This window comes from Equus caballus, chromosome 8 (assembly GCF_041296265.1).
Source record: "Equus caballus isolate H_3958 breed thoroughbred chromosome 8, TB-T2T, whole genome shotgun sequence".
NCBI classification, from domain to species: Eukaryota; Metazoa; Chordata; class Mammalia; order Perissodactyla; family Equidae; genus Equus; species Equus caballus.
Window position 1 is genome coordinate 48418133 of NC_091691.1, and position 16934 is coordinate 48435066.

The following is a 16934-nucleotide window of genomic DNA, read 5'->3' on the forward strand; positions in this document are numbered from 1 at the left end:
AGGTGCCCACCCCAGGACCTGAAGGTGGGCTGCCAGGCCCATTTCCTTCTCCGAAGTCGACGCCGGCTCTCTCCCCACTCTCGGGGTTCACTCGGACTGGCTGTGACCTGGCTTGGAGACCCCCGTCCGCCCTCCCGGCGGCCGGCCTTGGAACGGCGCCTCTGGAACGTTCCTGAGCGGCGGGAGGTGGGAGCGGCTCGGGGGAAGCGGGGCGGAGCCGGCGGCGACCGGCGGCCGAGCCACGCCTCCCCGGGCCGCTCGGGGGCGCCCGTCGGCGGAAGCCACGCTCTGCGGGCCGGGAGGGGCTCTGAGCTGTGGTGGCCGCTACGCCGCGCCCGCTTGCGCTTGCTTTCGCCGGCTCGCCGGCTGGCTGGCCCCGCGCCGCAGGACCTGCGCTTCGCTTCCCCTGGCCATGCAGCGCCTGGCCATGGACCTGCGGGTGCTCTCCCGGGAGCTCTTCTTCTACCTGGAGCATCAAGTCCGGGTTGGGTTCTTCGGCTCGAGAGTGGGCTTATCCCTGATTCTGGGCTTCAGCGCCGCTTATGCCTGCTACTACCTGAGCAGCATTGCCAAGGTGAGCTAGGGTGGCGCGAGCGCCAGGCAACGGGCCGCGGGCGGTGTTGCCGGGAGTGACAGCATCGGGCGAAGCCGGAGGCTGCCTCTGGTGGGGGCAGGTAGCTGGGGCCGTCCTGGGACGAGCACGCTGCTCCCTAGTTATTGCCCTTTCCCCGGCTTCTGGCGGACGCCCCTGGAGCGCTCGCGGGAAAGCCGGCCGGCCCCCGCCGCCTGCCTGCGCATCCGGACCCGCTGACCTCGGCGCGGGCGGCGCTGCCCGCCGCCGTTCGCTAGCCCGGCAGAACGGCTCGGCAGTGCTGTAGCACTTTTGAGAATTATTGCCTTATTCCAACTCGCGCCTTTCCCTGGACGTTTGATAAACCACTTTTTAAGTCCGTTGTGACTGTGAATTATTTGCGCCGGGCTTCCAGAAGGAGATGTAATCGGAGGGCTCGCGCGCGCGAGGGACGAGGCTGCTCATTTCTAGTTTACGGTTGGCAGAAACTTTGTTCTTGATCCTTCACTGATGCTGGCTTTCCCCACAGAAGCCCCAATTAGTGACGGGGGGTGAGAGTTTCAGCCGCTTCCTTCAGGACCACTGCCCGGTGGTGACAGAAACGTACTACCCGACGGTCTGGTGCTGGGAGAGTCGAGGACAGACGCTGCTGAGACCCTTCATCACGTCCAAGCCCCTGGTGCAGTACAGGAAGTAAGTAAATTTCCGTTTTCGGGCATTTCTTCAAAAACATAGTTTTTTGCATACTCTCAGTTCTTTGTTAATAGAACCTCTGGTTTAGTAAGTATGTGGAAAACAAAGGGAGTGTGAAAATGGAACGTATGTCCCTCACCCTCAGCTGCAGGAAAATATTCAGGTATGGCCTTTCACCATTTTTGCGGGGGGGGGGGGGCACTGTGATGTAAATGGTTTATTTCTAGGATGAGAGAAGTGTTTGGGGGTTACTCTTTTCCAATTTGTCCTGCGTCTATCCCTGAGGACCTAGATCCTTCAATGATATGCACCAATTCATTGATGCTGGGATTAGGGCTGGAGGAGAGAAGGCTAATTAATTTGGATTTTGTGTGATGGACTCGTGTAAAGCGCTTCATTTTGATAAGCAAATGGGTTTTTGATGATAATGTCCTTGAGGTGTTAGAGATAGGGTCCAGAATATATCAGTAGCCAGGAGATTTAAATGGTGCCTGTTATTAATTTCCCTGAGTCATCTAGTCCTTCTGGAGTTCCTTTTGTTGACTGAGACTTCAGTTCAGAGATACTACGTGAGAAGTACTTTGAGATATTCAAGAAGCAAATTTTGTAATATACTTTGTCAAAAGACAGCCTCATTGAGTCAGAGATCTGGAGCAATGATCGGATCAGCATTTTACTTGTTCGTAATTCCCTATTGAATTATTTGGGTGACCTCAATCAAATAGAGGTTAAATGTTGGATATTTTGGAATAATGAGGAAATGATTAAGATAAATATTTGAAGTACTTTGAAGTTCATTTTTATATACTGACTTTTACTGATGTTGCTGGGGATACTTTATGGTACTAATTTCATAACATTCTTGTAATGAAAGAAAATGATATAGGTGTATGTGTTAGTGAATGCTGAAAAAAGTTATTTTGAGATGACCAAATAATGTCATTTATTTATAGAATTAAGACACTAGTATTAAGACAACTTGAAACACTTAATGATATGTCTTGAATTATTTATTTCAGTGAACTTATTAAAACTGCAGATGGAGGACAGATTTTGCTGGACTGGTTTGATAATGATAACAGTAAGTGTTTTATGGATGCCAGCATCAGACCGACTATCTTATTGTTGCCCGGCCTCACTGGAACAAGCAAAGAATCATATATCCTTCATATGATCCAACTTAGTGAAGAATTGGGATACAGGTACCCGTCAAAGATTCTTTCCGTTTTTTCACTTAATTTGTTCTAAGTGAAGCGCAAATATATCTCGATGTGTGTGTCAGAAATACTTATTTCTTGCCTGAATTAAGCCATCCTCTAAATTATTATGTTTTCTGCTTTCTCTCTTTTTTCAGGGAAATGCATAACTGAATCATCTCACAGAAAATAGCACTTAGCGTAGTAGGCACTCAACAGATTTTGGTTGAATGAATGAATGGAATTGGAATCACCTAGGAATTGACATAGGAACCAGGTGTGAGAAGCACTAGGCCCTACTGAAGGGAGTGCTATGGAAAATAGCAATTACAAACCCCTGAGACAGTGGCCCTCATGTCACATTCCTTGTTTGGGCCCTGGATCCACTAATCTTGTCTCATTGACTCAGATCCCAAGTGTAAAAAATATTCAGAATCAGTTTGTAGGTCATGCTTATTTTTCCAAGGTGACTCATGCCTGTTTTGTCCTCCTGAGTTTGCAGGTGCACATGGTTAGTGTCCCGTTGATGATGCCACAGCATTTTTGAGTAACCATTATTCAACTCGGTCACCAGGTACAACTTAATGTTTTGCAAGTGACTTAGCAACTTTAAGTTTCAGGTTCAGCTCTAAAATCTTAAAGCAGTGTCATTGTTACTGCTTTTCTGTGCCTCAGTTTTTTTAGCTGATAGTAATAATAATGGAACACTCTGAGTTGCATTTGAAGTGAGCTGTATTCTTGTTAAACTGGAAACACTTGTTTGTGTGAAAAATTAATGTTGAGTTTATATTAATAAAAACATTTTGATATAAAGGGGAAAATGCCATAATAGCTCATTCAATTTTAAGAAGTAAGCTCTGATCTTTTACAGAAAAAGCTTATTTTGTCCATGAAGTGACAGGCTCTCAGAAGCTTTGATATGGCGTCCCAGAATTATGATTCCAATGAAATTTACACTAAGCAATAGCAGGAATTCATTGTTATTCCATGTTTAACTACCATCCTGTTAGATATGAGGCTTGATTCCTATTTTTTGCTAAAACTTAGTCATGCTCAAAAAGTACAGATCATAAAGCCTTTTGTACCTATCTAAATTGCTGATTCTGTGGTTGGCCTGAGCTGTCTCCCAAGACTTAGAAAGTGCTTTTTAAAAACAATGAAGTTGAAACACAAGGACTAAATCTTATAAGCCTTGGATTTGCTAGCACATATGACTTCCTTTCATGACTTGTGTAAGTTGCCGAACTGTATTACCAGGGCTATCAATACAATGTGCTTCAAAGCTACTGGAAAGTTCTAGCTTCCCTAAGAATTAAAATCTATTGATTCCAAAATTTTATTGAGAATGTATGATATAAGGAAGGCTTTGTGATAGGTACTATGAAGACGTACAAAGAGTCATGGGCATTTGTCTGTGCCTCAAGGAGTCTATGAGAGGGGAAGGCTGGACAAGTCACTGGTAGCTGCTTGAAGACCCAGCTTATTTGGGTTTAGGGAACTCTAACACTAAATCAGATTGGGCTTGAAGGTAACAGAATGCATGAATAAGCAATGGTCAATAAACTTCTCAATGGTCTTTGGGCCTATCAGCATTTATTTTTAACGGCAAGGAATCTCTGAATCTAGGTAAGAGAGGGTGTATCAGTTAGCTTTTGCTGTATAACAAACTATCCCAAAACTTAGTGGCTAAAAACAACCATTTTGTTCATGATTCCATAGGTCAGCAATTTGGGCTGAGCTCAGCTGGGTGGTCCTTCTGATCTGGTCGGGGATCATTCATGCATTTGTGATCAGCAGCCAGAACAACTCCATGCTTTAGGGGCCCTCAGCAGGGATGACTCATCTCAGCTCCACGTGGTCTCTCATCCACCATCGGGCTCGCCCCAAGCGTGTTCGTTTGGTGGCAGAGAGTTCTAAGAGCGCACAAGTGAAAGCTGCAAGGCTTCTTGAGGCCCAAGCTGAGAACTGTCACAGTGTTGTTTCTGCTGCATTCCAATCAGAGCGAGTCACATTCTAGTGAAAACAAGTTACGTGGTCAGCCCAGGAACAAAAGGTTGGGAAATAGACTCTACTTCTTGATGGGAAGAGATATAAAATAATTTTTTGCAATCTGCTACAGACAGCCGGGTACTTTCACAGGCCACTGAGGTAAAAAATGGATCTGGAATTTTGGCACAAGGCTGGTTTGAGTCCTTAGGTCACAAAACAGATCAAGTTGCTGATACTGTAGTATGGGATCTAGTAGGTAGTAGAGCTTGTGGAAGGCTATGTAATATGGGGAATGTGCGTGGGCTTTGGAGCCAGGCCTGGGTTCACATGTTGGAACTGCCACTTACCGAGTGACCCTGGGAAATTAATTTTTAACTTCCCCAATCACAGTTTCTTATTCACTGCAGACAGTTTAAATGAATTAGAATGGATAAAGTGCTTGGTTTAGTGCCCTGAACGAAGTGGGTCTTTAGAAATGTTTATGTCTTCCTTCCCGGATTTTCTGTTCCCTGATCAAACAGAACATTTTTTATAGTTTAAAGAGCAGGTACAAGCAAAGCTACCTCTTGGGGACTGTAAACATCTAGCTTCCTTCCAGGAGCGCTTGGATACTTTTGTGATCTCTTGTACAATAGCTTCACAGTCAGCATGAACACCCCAGTATCATGGGCGCACTTGCCTGCAGGCCCCACTTCCTATCTTGTGTAAAGGTTGAGTGTTGAGGGAGAGTCATGCATTCTGTCAGGTCATCAGGGAGCTGTTGATGCTTTACTGGTGAGAAATGATTTGGACATTAGAGAGAACCTAACTTCTGGCATGTGGACAAATGAAACACAAGGGTCTACAGTTGTTGCTATTAAGTTTTTTTTCCTGTACCTGAATACTAACAAAGAGACAAAACTTTTCTGTTAAGAGTTATTAATTCAAAATTAATAATAGATGAGATGGAAACTAAGCTAAAGGTTGTATAAGGTAATTATGAGCAAAGGTTTTACTGAGAAGTCAAAGGTAAATAGAATTGAATGGGCAGTACTTGGCCCGCCTGTATGTTGTTCGCCTGCATTGGCAGAGCGCCAGTGTGTACTCCCTGGATAAACTTCCTCCTGAGAGAAGAGAATTGCTAAGCCAGGCAGTCCCAGTCATTCTTCCAGATTTTAGCGTTCTTCCAAATTTTATCAATCAGATAAGTTCTCCATCTTCTGGAGAGCGAGTAAAGTGAGAAAGGCCAGGAGTGTGTTTAAAGAGAAGCCTTTATAGAAACCAGAGGACTAGAGAAATAGTCGTTTCCTCTAATAAGTTACACCCATGTGACTGATACATCAGTTAGAAATCTTACCCATTCATTCAAGATTTCTTTTTAAAAAAATCTCTATTCAGTAACACAACCTAATAGATATTATCTTCCGCACCTGAATAATATCCTGTTTTCTTAAATGTTTTCCCCAGTCTCTGAATTAATTTCCAGCACTACAACTAAAAGCAAGGAGAAAAGCAGTGACTCTGAGACCATCCAAATCATCTTTTACTTTGACGTCTTTTGTTGAAAGCCTTCATCTACCATTTTATTCTACCCTCAATTAATGCGAAAAAGAGTGACCCATCCAGAAATATGTAATAAGTTCATTGAAATTTAGGTCCGTCATTAAGTATTTTGGTACTGTACAGTATCAGAACCTATACTCCCAAAGAGCGTATGGTCTAGTTGAAGTGACAGAGTATGCAGTAGTAGTGAAGAAAGGCATTAGAAGACCAAGATTGGCTGCAAGTGACAGAAAATTCAAAGTAACAGTGACTTAAACAAGATACAAGTTTCTTTCTCCTGTAACAATGCAAGAAGGTGGACAGGGGCTTGTGTAGTGTTCTGTAGCGTCAGGAAACTAAGTTTCTGTTATCATGTTACTTCATAATCCGTGGCTGCTTCAGCTTCAGTCATCACATCTGCATTCCAACACCCAAGAAGGGGAAAAACGGAGACTAGAGAACACGTCAACTTTCATTAAGGATGCTTTCCAGCACTTGTGCACACCACTTTTACTTGTATCACTTTGGCCTGCTGTTTCTTAGCTGCAAAGGAGGCTTGAAAGTGAATTCTTTATTTTGGGCAGCCATGTACCCAATTGAAATTGGAGGCTTCTGTTACCAAGAAAGAAGAGGAGAAAGGATACTGGGAGATAGGGGGCTGGCCCTGTGGTGTAGAGGTTAAATCCAACATGCTCTGCTTTGGTGGCCTGGGTTTGCAAGTTCGAATCCCGGGCACAGACTTAGACCACTGTCAAGCCATGCTTTGGTGGCAACCCACGTAGAAAATAGAGGAATATTGACATAGATGTTAGCTCAGGGATAATCTTCCTCAAGCAAAAAAAGAGGAAGATTGGCAATAGATGTTAGCTCAGAGTGAATTTTCCTCACCCAAAACAAAAAAGATACTGGGAGATAACTGGCTGCCTCTGACGTTGAGTGGTCAGAGTGTTACAAGTGCCAGGATTCTGGAATATCAGAAAAACCAAATAAGACATTTTATGGAGGGAAGGAATAGGTCACCAGTGTCAGATGACACTGAAAGGGCAAGGAGAACAGGACAGATAAAGCAAAATTTGAGAAGAGTCAGTGTAGCAACGAGGGATGCTGGGGGTTAAGACGACCTCAGGAGACAAGAGCAGGAGGGGATCACACATTTGACTACTTTTAAATGTTCCTTTGCTTTCCAGTTTGGAGATTGTGCCTTCACGTTTTTGATTTAGGGGAAGTGGCACCAGCAGATACTAAGCTCTAGGTGACTTTCAGCTTTTCCTGCACCATTAGAAGTGCTTTGGCAGGTCCTCAACAGACCCTTCCTGAGGGAGGAAGGAAGGAGAGGCTGCTCTAGGGAAAATGAGGCAGTGAAACAAAAAGGCACTTCTGCCTACTCCCCAATCTAAAAACAGTAGCTTAGGTAAGAAGTCATTTTAAATTAACACCAGAATATTTTTATCTAAAAGTATTTTTATCATTTTTTTGTTGTTAAAATAATTTGCTTTTTAAAATTTTGAGAATGAGTCAGTTAGCTGATTATTCATGAGATTGGCTAGATGAAATAAAGCGTATTAGAAAGCACTGAATGAAGATATTTCTGGAAAAAGTTATGGTGGATACTGACAAGTGGTCTCCTTCTCTAAGGAACTAATTGTTAGATGTTCCACTATGAAATAATACTTCAATTAACAAAGTTTCTGGGACAAAGCTCTTTTTATCACAGTTGGCATGTACTCAAAGGGTGCTTTGTGTTCAGAGCACCCATCTTCTTTGGAGAAAGAGACTTTAATGTTACCAGCTTAAATAGCTTGAGGCAGCATAGGGAGGTAGTTAAGTGGATCCTTGAGTCAGTTCTGCCTGGATTCAGATCCCAGCTCTGTCACACGCTACCTGTGTGTCCGTGGACAAATTATGTAATCGCTCTGTCCCTGAGTTTTCTCATCTGTAAAGATAACAGTGCCTCATAGGGTTTCGAGAATTGCATGTAACGTATATGAAGAATGTTGGCCCATAATGAACATTTTAAAAAGTATTAGCTATGAAACTTAAAGGAGTGAATGAGGCCATTGTCTGGCTTAGGGAAAAGCCTCATGCTTTTAGTCTGGTCAGATGAAGATGAGATACTTCCTGCCTGAGTCCCACGGGGAGAAAGGGAATGCCCTGCTTGGGGGACGTGGTCGTTGGGGTCTACATCTGGAACACATATGTGTGTCTGACTCGGTTTTAGGTAATCAAGTTGCCAACAGTGACCTGTGACACTGGAATAATTCCTGTTAGTTCAGAGCACTTTTGTTATTAATTAATAACAAATGTTGTTATTAACGTAGAACACTTTTGTTATTAAATAGAGTTTTCTGCAGGCTAGTTCAACTGTGTCTCTAGTTGACAGATTCCACAAAAATACCAAAGAGATCCAGCTAGAATTCAAATGAGTCAGATAAAATATGAGAAAATCAGAGAGCAACTAAGTAAATGTTAGAGAAAACAGGAGAGCTAATGAGAAAAATATTAGAGCTAATGGGAAAAAAAGATTCCAATAAAATGTTGTAAGAGATCACTGAAAGAGAGCTCTTGCTGCTAGTTGTAAAATAAGGTTTTCAGCTTCCTCACATTAAGGATCACTTTGACTCTTTTGTCCCCTTGTGGCCACTGATTTTGAAATATTATGCCTAAAAAATAAACTGCAATAATTAAATATTGACTTGTTGGTCAATTAAAAAGACTTGTTGGTCTTCTTTTAATTTTAATTCCTAGGGCCACTTAGAACTAATGAACAGTAAGAGATAACCAGAATTGCAATTTTGCTTTACTATAATTAAATATAGCTTTGTTAGGGCAGGCCTGGTGGTACACCAGTTAAGTTCACATGTTCTACCTCGGCGGCCTGGGGTTTGCCAGTTCAGATCCCAGGTATGGACCTAGCACTGCTTGGGAAGCCATGCTGTGGCAGGTGTCCCACATATAAAGTAGGGGACGATGGGCACGGATGTTAGCTCAGGGCCAGTCTTCCTCAGCAAAAAGAGGAGGATTGGTGGCAGATGTTAGCTCAGGGCTAATCTTCCTCAAAAAAAAAAAAAAAATTAGCTTTGTTGAGTGCCTGCCGCATGATAGGGCCCATACTAGGTGCTATAAATAAGTTATCTTATTTAATATGTACCCAATTCTAAGATATATGTTATTATCCCTATTTTACAAACCAAAACAAAACTACAGTGTTAGTAATTTCACCAAAATTAGCGTGAGACAGGGTTAAGATTCAAGTGTACAGCTTTGCTACAAATAAATGTATGATTTCTGTTGGGCTCTTTGAAATGGTGATCATTTTTGAAAATTCTTCTTTACTACTTTTTACACCCTTGGATGTCTCAGGCTCTTAGAAACAACCAGCTCCTCAAATCCCATGATTGTTGCCTTTCAGGATAATGTATACCCATAATATCATAGGGCTCAGTTTTATCAGGGAAATTGACGACATGATAGGCAAACAAGTCATGTTTCCTACTCAGAGAATAGATTTTGTAGGCGAAGAGTTGAAACAAGTGAATGAGATTCTTAAATTATGAATTAACCTTTACTGTTCTTCATTACCATGTGATAATCAGGAGTTGGGTATGTAATATAGTCAGTAATATATTCTTGTTAATTGTGTTTTATTTCTGACACTTAATATTCTAGAAAAAGGTACATGAATTATGTTAATCTGTTTTAATATCTTTATGGCCTTAATGAGGTTGGAAATATTCAGGTACTATCATTTTTTTTAAAAGAATGTGTATTATGTCGTTGGATGTCATGTTATGTAAATGTAAATTAGGTTAAGATAGTTGATAATGTCATTCAGACTGTTTACGTCTTTACTAATTTTTTTGTCTCTCAACAGAAGGATGTTGTGGATTTTCTGTCTCCATTTAATTCTGTCAATTTTTGCTTCATGTATTGGAGGCTTTGTTATTAGTCACATATACGTTTATGATTGTTAGTCTTCCTTTGCGTTAACTCTTTTACCTTTATGAAATGTACTTCTTTGTCTCCGGTCGTGATGTTTCTCTGATATTACTGTAGCCACTCGAGAATTCCTATGCTTACTGTTTACATGATATATCTTTTTTCATACTTTAATTTTCAAAGTATCTGTGTTTTCATACTTAAAGTGTATTGCTTGGGTCTTGCTTTTTTATCCAGTCTGACAATCTGCCTTTTAATTGGGGTTTTTAGTCCATTTACATTTAATATAATTATTGATATGGTGGATGTAAGGTTTACTATTTTATTATTTGTTTTCTGGTTTTTTGTTCCTTTAGTCCCACCACCACTTTTCTTTGTCTTTTGTGTCGTGTGTCGATGACTTTTTGTCTTTTCATCAGATTTCAATAATTAGGGATCATTATTTCTTCAAATATTTTTCTGCCCCATTCTTTATCTCCTCTTCTTCTGGGACTGAAATTACATGTATGTTAGATATTTTGATATTGTTCCACAGATCACTGAGATTCTATTCTTTTTTTAAATCTTTTTTTTTCTCTCTCATCTTTAGACTGGAACTGCAATGTGCAAATCCAGTGACTTTTTTATTTCAGATATTGTATTTTTCTGTTCTAGAATTTACATTTTTTTAATGGATTTTATTCCTCTGCTGAGATTTTCTATTTTTGAAATTCATTACAAGCTTGAGCATAGTTATAATAGCTGCTTTAAATCCTCCTCATCTATTAATTAACATCTGGACCATCTCAGAGTCAGTTACCCTGATTATGTTATCTCATCTCATAGGTCATGTTTTTCTGTTTCTTCATGGTCTAGTAATTTTGGATTGTGTTCTGGACATTTTGAATGATCCATTGTAGAGGCTCTGGATTCTGTTATATTTTCTCAGAGTGCTGATTTTTGTTTATTTGTTTTATCAGGCAGATAACTGGGCTAAACTCAAGTTCAAACTTTGTCTCCTCTGTAGTAGACAGCAGCTAAAATCTCTGTTCAGGTGGGTTTTTTTGTTTTTTTGGGTTTTTTTGAGGAATATTGGCTCTGAGCTAATATCCATGCCCATCTTCCTCTACTTTATATGTGGGACGCCCGCCACAGCATGGCTTGATAAGTGGTGTGTAGGTCTGCACCAGGATCCGAACTGGCAAACCCTGGGCTGCCGAAGTGGAGTGTGCAAACTTGACCACTATGTCACCGGGCTGGTTTAGTTTTTTATCTTTAATTGGGCTGCTTGGAGTCTGCCTCACATATGTATAGATGAAGGGTCAGCCAGAGCTTTGGGCCCAGTTTTTATCCAGAATTTAGGACTTTCCCCTTGTGTCTCTCTCTGTTTTCTGAGATTTTCCCCTGATTTTCTAACTGCTGTAGTTGCACCAAACTCTGTTTTCTGGTTTTTCAAGCCCATTGGACTTCAATCTGACTTTTATCCATCATTGAGTAATACCACCCTGTGCTTCCCCTCAGACGGAAACCTGTAAGAACAGAAAACTTACCCGATGCCATTTTCTTCTCCTAAGTGTCAACTCTCATTCAGTTTCTGCCTGCTTTGGTTGTTCTCCATTGACTTTATAATTTAAGAGTTTATAGTTTTTATTCCAGGAATGGTTGGCCCACTAGAATCTACTCTGACATTTCCAGAAGCAGAACCTCCTTGTCATCTTTTCTTAATCTGGCGTTGAGAACTCTATGTCTATTTTGGTCCTAACCTATGTTTCTATCTTACTTTCTTTCATTACCCTCTGTTTTACAGTGTTTTAGCTAAGATAATCTATTTTCTCATACCTTAGAAAATTTTATATGTGTCTGCCTTGTAGCTTTGCTCACATTGCTCCCTTCAACTCATAATATATCCCACACTTTCCTTCTGCTGAAATCTTTACTAGTTTTCAAGTCGCAGCATAAAATCTATCTGCCTTCTCCAATAATGTTTTCCTAATCAATTTTGCCCATCCTGACTTCATATGGCTTTACTGTCTATACCACTCATTGGACATTGAATCATATACTGCCTTGTACTATCACTTTTGTTGTAGTCACTCAACTGAAAATATGGTGCATCTTTTCAACCTAACTAGATTGTACTCTCCTTGAGGCCAGGAACCTTAAATTTTTATTTTGTTTTATTCCTGTAAGCTCTAACTCAATCTTCAGTTCAGTAAATATTCTGTATAATAAATTTTTGAATGAATGAATCATCCAATATTAATATTCATGTAAAGTGCTTAGAACATGATCAGGCACATAGAAAAGACTGATAAGTGTTATCTGTTATTGTTATTTGAAATCTGTGTAGCAATCTCTGAATGTTCCTCTCACTCCACCCTTTGACTCTTATATCTGTTCTTAGCTCAAAGACTTGTGGAGTCTTAGAACTGGAAAATATTTACGGTCGTCTGATAAAGTCACTTTGTTCTAGTGAATCACTGGGCTTGAGCAGATTCAAGGCTATCTGGTCTATCTCCCTGTAACAGTGGTTCTCAACCTAGGGGACTGTAGACAGCCCCCAATCCCAAAGAATTATTTGTTCCAAATTGTCCATAGTGCTAAAGGTTGGGAAATCCTGTGCTGTAGGTAACCCTCAGCTTTTTATTCAACTTTCATTAAAAGGGACTCACCTGCTTCCCTGGTTAACGTGTTCTCTTGTCACAGAAAGTTCTTAGTACTAGATCTATTCTTTATTTGGTATTTTTTTCTCTTTATTTATATTTTCCCTGTTTTGAGAAGAAAATTTAAGTAGTTAAAATACGTAGGAAAAATAAGTTTTGGAGAACAACTTTCCTCACATACATACCCTTTGAAATTGTTTGAGAGAAATTGTAAACATTAATTTGGAGAGCACTTATTACAAAGGTAGCAGAGGCTTATCAATGTCTTAGGAATAGTAGTTGTTTCACAGCAGCTCTTTTAGTTTTATGTGTAGTGCTCCCTGATGACTCTCAGGGCAGAGAAGGGGTTAAATGAAAGAAGAAGTTGGTTGCTTGTCACCAACTGGAGTGGGAGAAAGGGACAGAACACAGCTCTCATTCTGCCTTCTTCTCTGGCTGCTTTGCTCCCTCATTCTTCCTTATCTCCCTGCCCTGTTTCCAAGGCTGAAAGTATATGCAGTGATGACTGCTGCTGGTTGAACATTGTCAGGAACAAAGGCCTAGGGAGAGGTCAGTGCAGTTCTTCCTCCAGCAAGAGATACCAGAGCTGTGATCCACTTTTCAAAGTTGCCTAAAAGAAAGTGCAAATATCCCAGTCTGCAGTTTGGAAGAAAATCCCAGGTGTAGAGGCTGCTTTTTCATGAATTTGTAGATGATCGTTTTCTTTCCCCCCACCAGTTCTGTTCCTGTCTCTCAGCGGCAGTCACATGATGATGTCTTGCCACAGAAGCCATTTTTATTCTTGGGTAGTGTTTGCACTCTAAAAGTGGTTCTTTTCTGAAAGACTAAGATCTTCAAGGTTCAAGGTCACAATTAACTTTATTCCCGATTCCTGTGTTATGCGAGTAAATACAAGTGTCTGACTTAAATTTTACTTATGTCTAGCCTGTCTTGCCATTCTTTTTAGCAAGAAAAGATTAAGGACTAACTGACTCTACTCTAACTTTTCTGCTTGTTTTTACAGTATATTTAAGATCTTTCTTTGACTAGTCAATAAATTGTAATATTTCTAGCTTTTTCTCAAATCACGTTTCTGAGCTTCGTAAACATTTCTCTTCTTTCTGTTGGACCTAATAAAATTCTCTCTACGACCTTTCAGATGCAAAAAAGAATTCCATTGCAGAAACATATCCTGAATACCACGTTGAGTTCTAAACCCCCGACAGGAGGGTCAGAGTTGTGAATGTTCCGTAGGGCAATCGGTGCATCAGTGTGTGAACCTATGGGGTGATCAGCAGCACCATGAAAGCAGAGAGTGAGAACCTTTAGTGGCCTTGATTGATTGGATAAGTAAACAGAGAAAAACAGAATGGATTTGAATCAACATGAATATAGATTGAGTAAATCAAAGAGAACCTGTGCAGATACAAGTTGGGATTTTGTTTGAGGATGGGAACAAATACAAATCTGGGGTTGTGGTTGACTGAAAGTTAAATGAGAGTGAAATATTTTAAATGCAGAATGACTTTTTAGAGCTAGCACGGTGCTACAATTACCGTTGCTACTAACAGCTAACAGTCGTGTACTTACTATGAGCCAACACTGCCCTAGCCCTTTACATGTGATCGTTGACCCGGGAGTGGCAAACAGGATCACACAGGGAGTGTTCCTCCTCTAGGTCACCTGAACACCAAGCAGTAGCCTAGAGGGGCCCATCCTGCCAGCGCGGGTGCCAGGCTCCTTGCAGCTCTGCCTGTGGCAGTGTTTTCACGTCAGGTAAAATTCCAGTCTCCATGTTTGCTGAGCCTTGAGAGAACAAGAGCTATTTCTTAGGATAGGAATAGATATTTATTAATGTTACAAATAGAATAGGTAGCGGACATTTTTTTTTTTATTTGAGGCAAAACATTTAAGTTTGACTTGTATTTAGAATTGTTTTAATAACACTTATTGGAGGCCTATACGTATGCATAGAAGTTGTAAAAATTCTGCACTTGGCAGGAAAATTTAATATCATGTCAACATATGGTTTTCTGATTTGAACCCACATGTTGAATTTAGAGAACTGGAAAGGTATTTTTAGTGCATTTAGATGAAATTGTCAGACTTTCTCATGTCTTTGGAACAGATTTTTAAAAATCTTTTAGTGCTCTAAAAGAGCGCTACTAAGATGATTTTAATATTATATTGTGAGCAAGAATCGTGTGTAAAAATAACAAAAATTCCTTTCCTGGTTTTTAGATGTGTGGTTTTTAACAACAGAGGAATGGCGGGGGAGAATCTCTTGGTAAGTAAACTTAATGACAATAGCTTAATTTTTAAAAAAATTGTTTCTAGTTTTATAACGAAAAGTACATTTTTTTATTTAAAATAACTCTTATTATGTAAACAACACAAATTCATTGTTGAAAAATACAGATGAGGGAAAAAAAGGAAATGTACAAGACCCATAATTACACAACCAGGGAAATCCCCTTAGTCCATGTTCATCTGATCTTATATGCAAATAAAATATATGTAATATATTTATATTTTTATAAAAATTGAGGTTAACATCAATAGATATTTATCTGTATCCCTTCTAATGCAAAGCACCTTTTCTTTAAAAATTAACTAGTAGAAAACAAATTAACCAGTGTATTGATACTTTTTTTCACTTAAGAAATTTAGTTTTGCCGTGAAACAGATTGACTATGTCTTCTATACCTATTTGCCAGCCAAAGTTTACATAGAGGAAATATTATTTAAATCAGCTTTTCTCTCTCTCTCTAGCCGCTAAAGTTTTTGCTAGGATAGAAATTCGTCCACCTCTTAGAAAATCATTACTCTATCTGATGTTAAACTTATGAGTTGGAATGAGAACTATTATTACACTCACTGAAATTTTGTTGAAGCTTTTAAACTTTTAGTTCCTCACCATTTCAACAAGTCAAAGGCAATTCCACTAGAATTGCAAGAAACTTTATTTTTGAGTCATTGATGGAGACTATTAAGACTATGACTAAATCATGCTGGAAATAAAAATTTACAATCCTGTCACCAATGTTGGTACTTTATGAGAACTTCGTAATAAAAAGGGCGCTTGCGTTTTGCTTTACAGTGACTTAGGCCCTGCAGGGAATCAAGATCACTATGATTTCAAAAGCTAAAGTTATAAGGTGTTTACAGTCTCATTCAAGTGCCTCATAATAATAGTTTGATGTGGAGGTTCCCATTCCCTTATTTAGTCCAGCCTTTAGGAATCTTAAGGACAGAGGGGAGGTACTCTAAAGGGGAAGATTGAATTTGTCACCAAACAAATTGTTTTTGAGCAGCTCTTGTTTGCTGTCTATCCTTCTACGTGCTTCCAGAATCCAAAGATGGGGAAGACATGGTCTGAGGCTCTCAGGAAAAATAACAGCTGCAAAGTAAATTCTGTTAGGTCCCATAAAGTGAGGGACAAAGATCTGTTCATTCAGCAAAGCCGTGTTCTATGCTCTCAACAGGGTAGCTTGCCTTGTACTCCTGTACCAGAGAGTAGGGTGAGGGGTGTACATGTTGTTAGACACAACCCTAACCCTTAGGAGCTTTAACTTAAGTTGTAGGAGAGCGTCAGATACATAAAAATACGTGCAATACAGTGCTACGTATAACCGTAGGAAGACTTTTTAAGGCTCCAGAGCATAAAGGGAAGGAGTAACTAACTGCCTTGGGGAGGTGGGAGAACACTGTAGTGGAGGCGAATCTGAGTTGGATCTTGAAGGCAGTGGTATTGGACCAGGAGGGGGCATAGAGAAGCTTTCTCAGCAGAAAGAGCAAGGTATTAAAGAGCATGGAATAGCAAGTACCTACTTGTGGAGGGATAATGATGATGATAATTCTACTTAATATCTGTTGAGTCCTTAGAAACTATCAGTTATATCTTTTCATACTTAACATTTCAGCAGTAGAAACAACCCCGTGATTTAGTTAAGCATAGCTACCATCATCCCCATTTTGCAAAAGAAGAAAATGAGGCACAAATAAGTTAAGAACTTGCTCTAGCCAAGAAATTCGGAGCCAAGATTCAGACTCAGGTAGTCTGACTATGTGCTTATGTTCTTGTACCCTCTCTCATGATTCAGGAAGTGACAGAAATTCTTCTAGAAGGGGTAGGACCAGATTGTGAAGAATCGTGTAGAATCCCCAGGACCTAGTATTGAACCAGTGACATTTTTCTTTAATTTCAGCTTTATTGAGGTATAATTGACATATAAAATAATTTGATCCTGGTCATGTTTTAGAAAGAGGACCATGGCAGCGGTGTATAGAAAAGAGCTGGAGGGGAAGGAGGCTGGAGGCTGGAGACCTGTTAGAAGGCAGTTACTGTAGACCTACCCAAAGTTTGAAAGCAGATGCAGGGGGGCTGAGGAGGAGAGAACAAAGATG

General features: G+C 40.3%; 1 protein-coding gene across 1 annotated transcript in view; it reads left to right on the forward strand.

The window, feature by feature from the left end:
* Positions 1 to 214: 214 nt before the first annotated feature.
* The window catches only part of ABHD3 (abhydrolase domain containing 3, phospholipase), a 37047-nt gene continuing 20327 nt past the window's right edge, over positions 215 to 16934 (forward strand). The window contains exons 1-4 of the mRNA XM_023647511.2: positions 215 to 574; positions 1101 to 1264; positions 2284 to 2466; positions 14769 to 14814. Of these exons, the coding sequence (XP_023503279.1) occupies positions 413 to 574; positions 1101 to 1264; positions 2284 to 2466; positions 14769 to 14814 (555 nt within the window). The 5' untranslated portion in view covers positions 215 to 412. The remainder of the gene's footprint in view (positions 575 to 1100; positions 1265 to 2283; positions 2467 to 14768; positions 14815 to 16934) is intronic.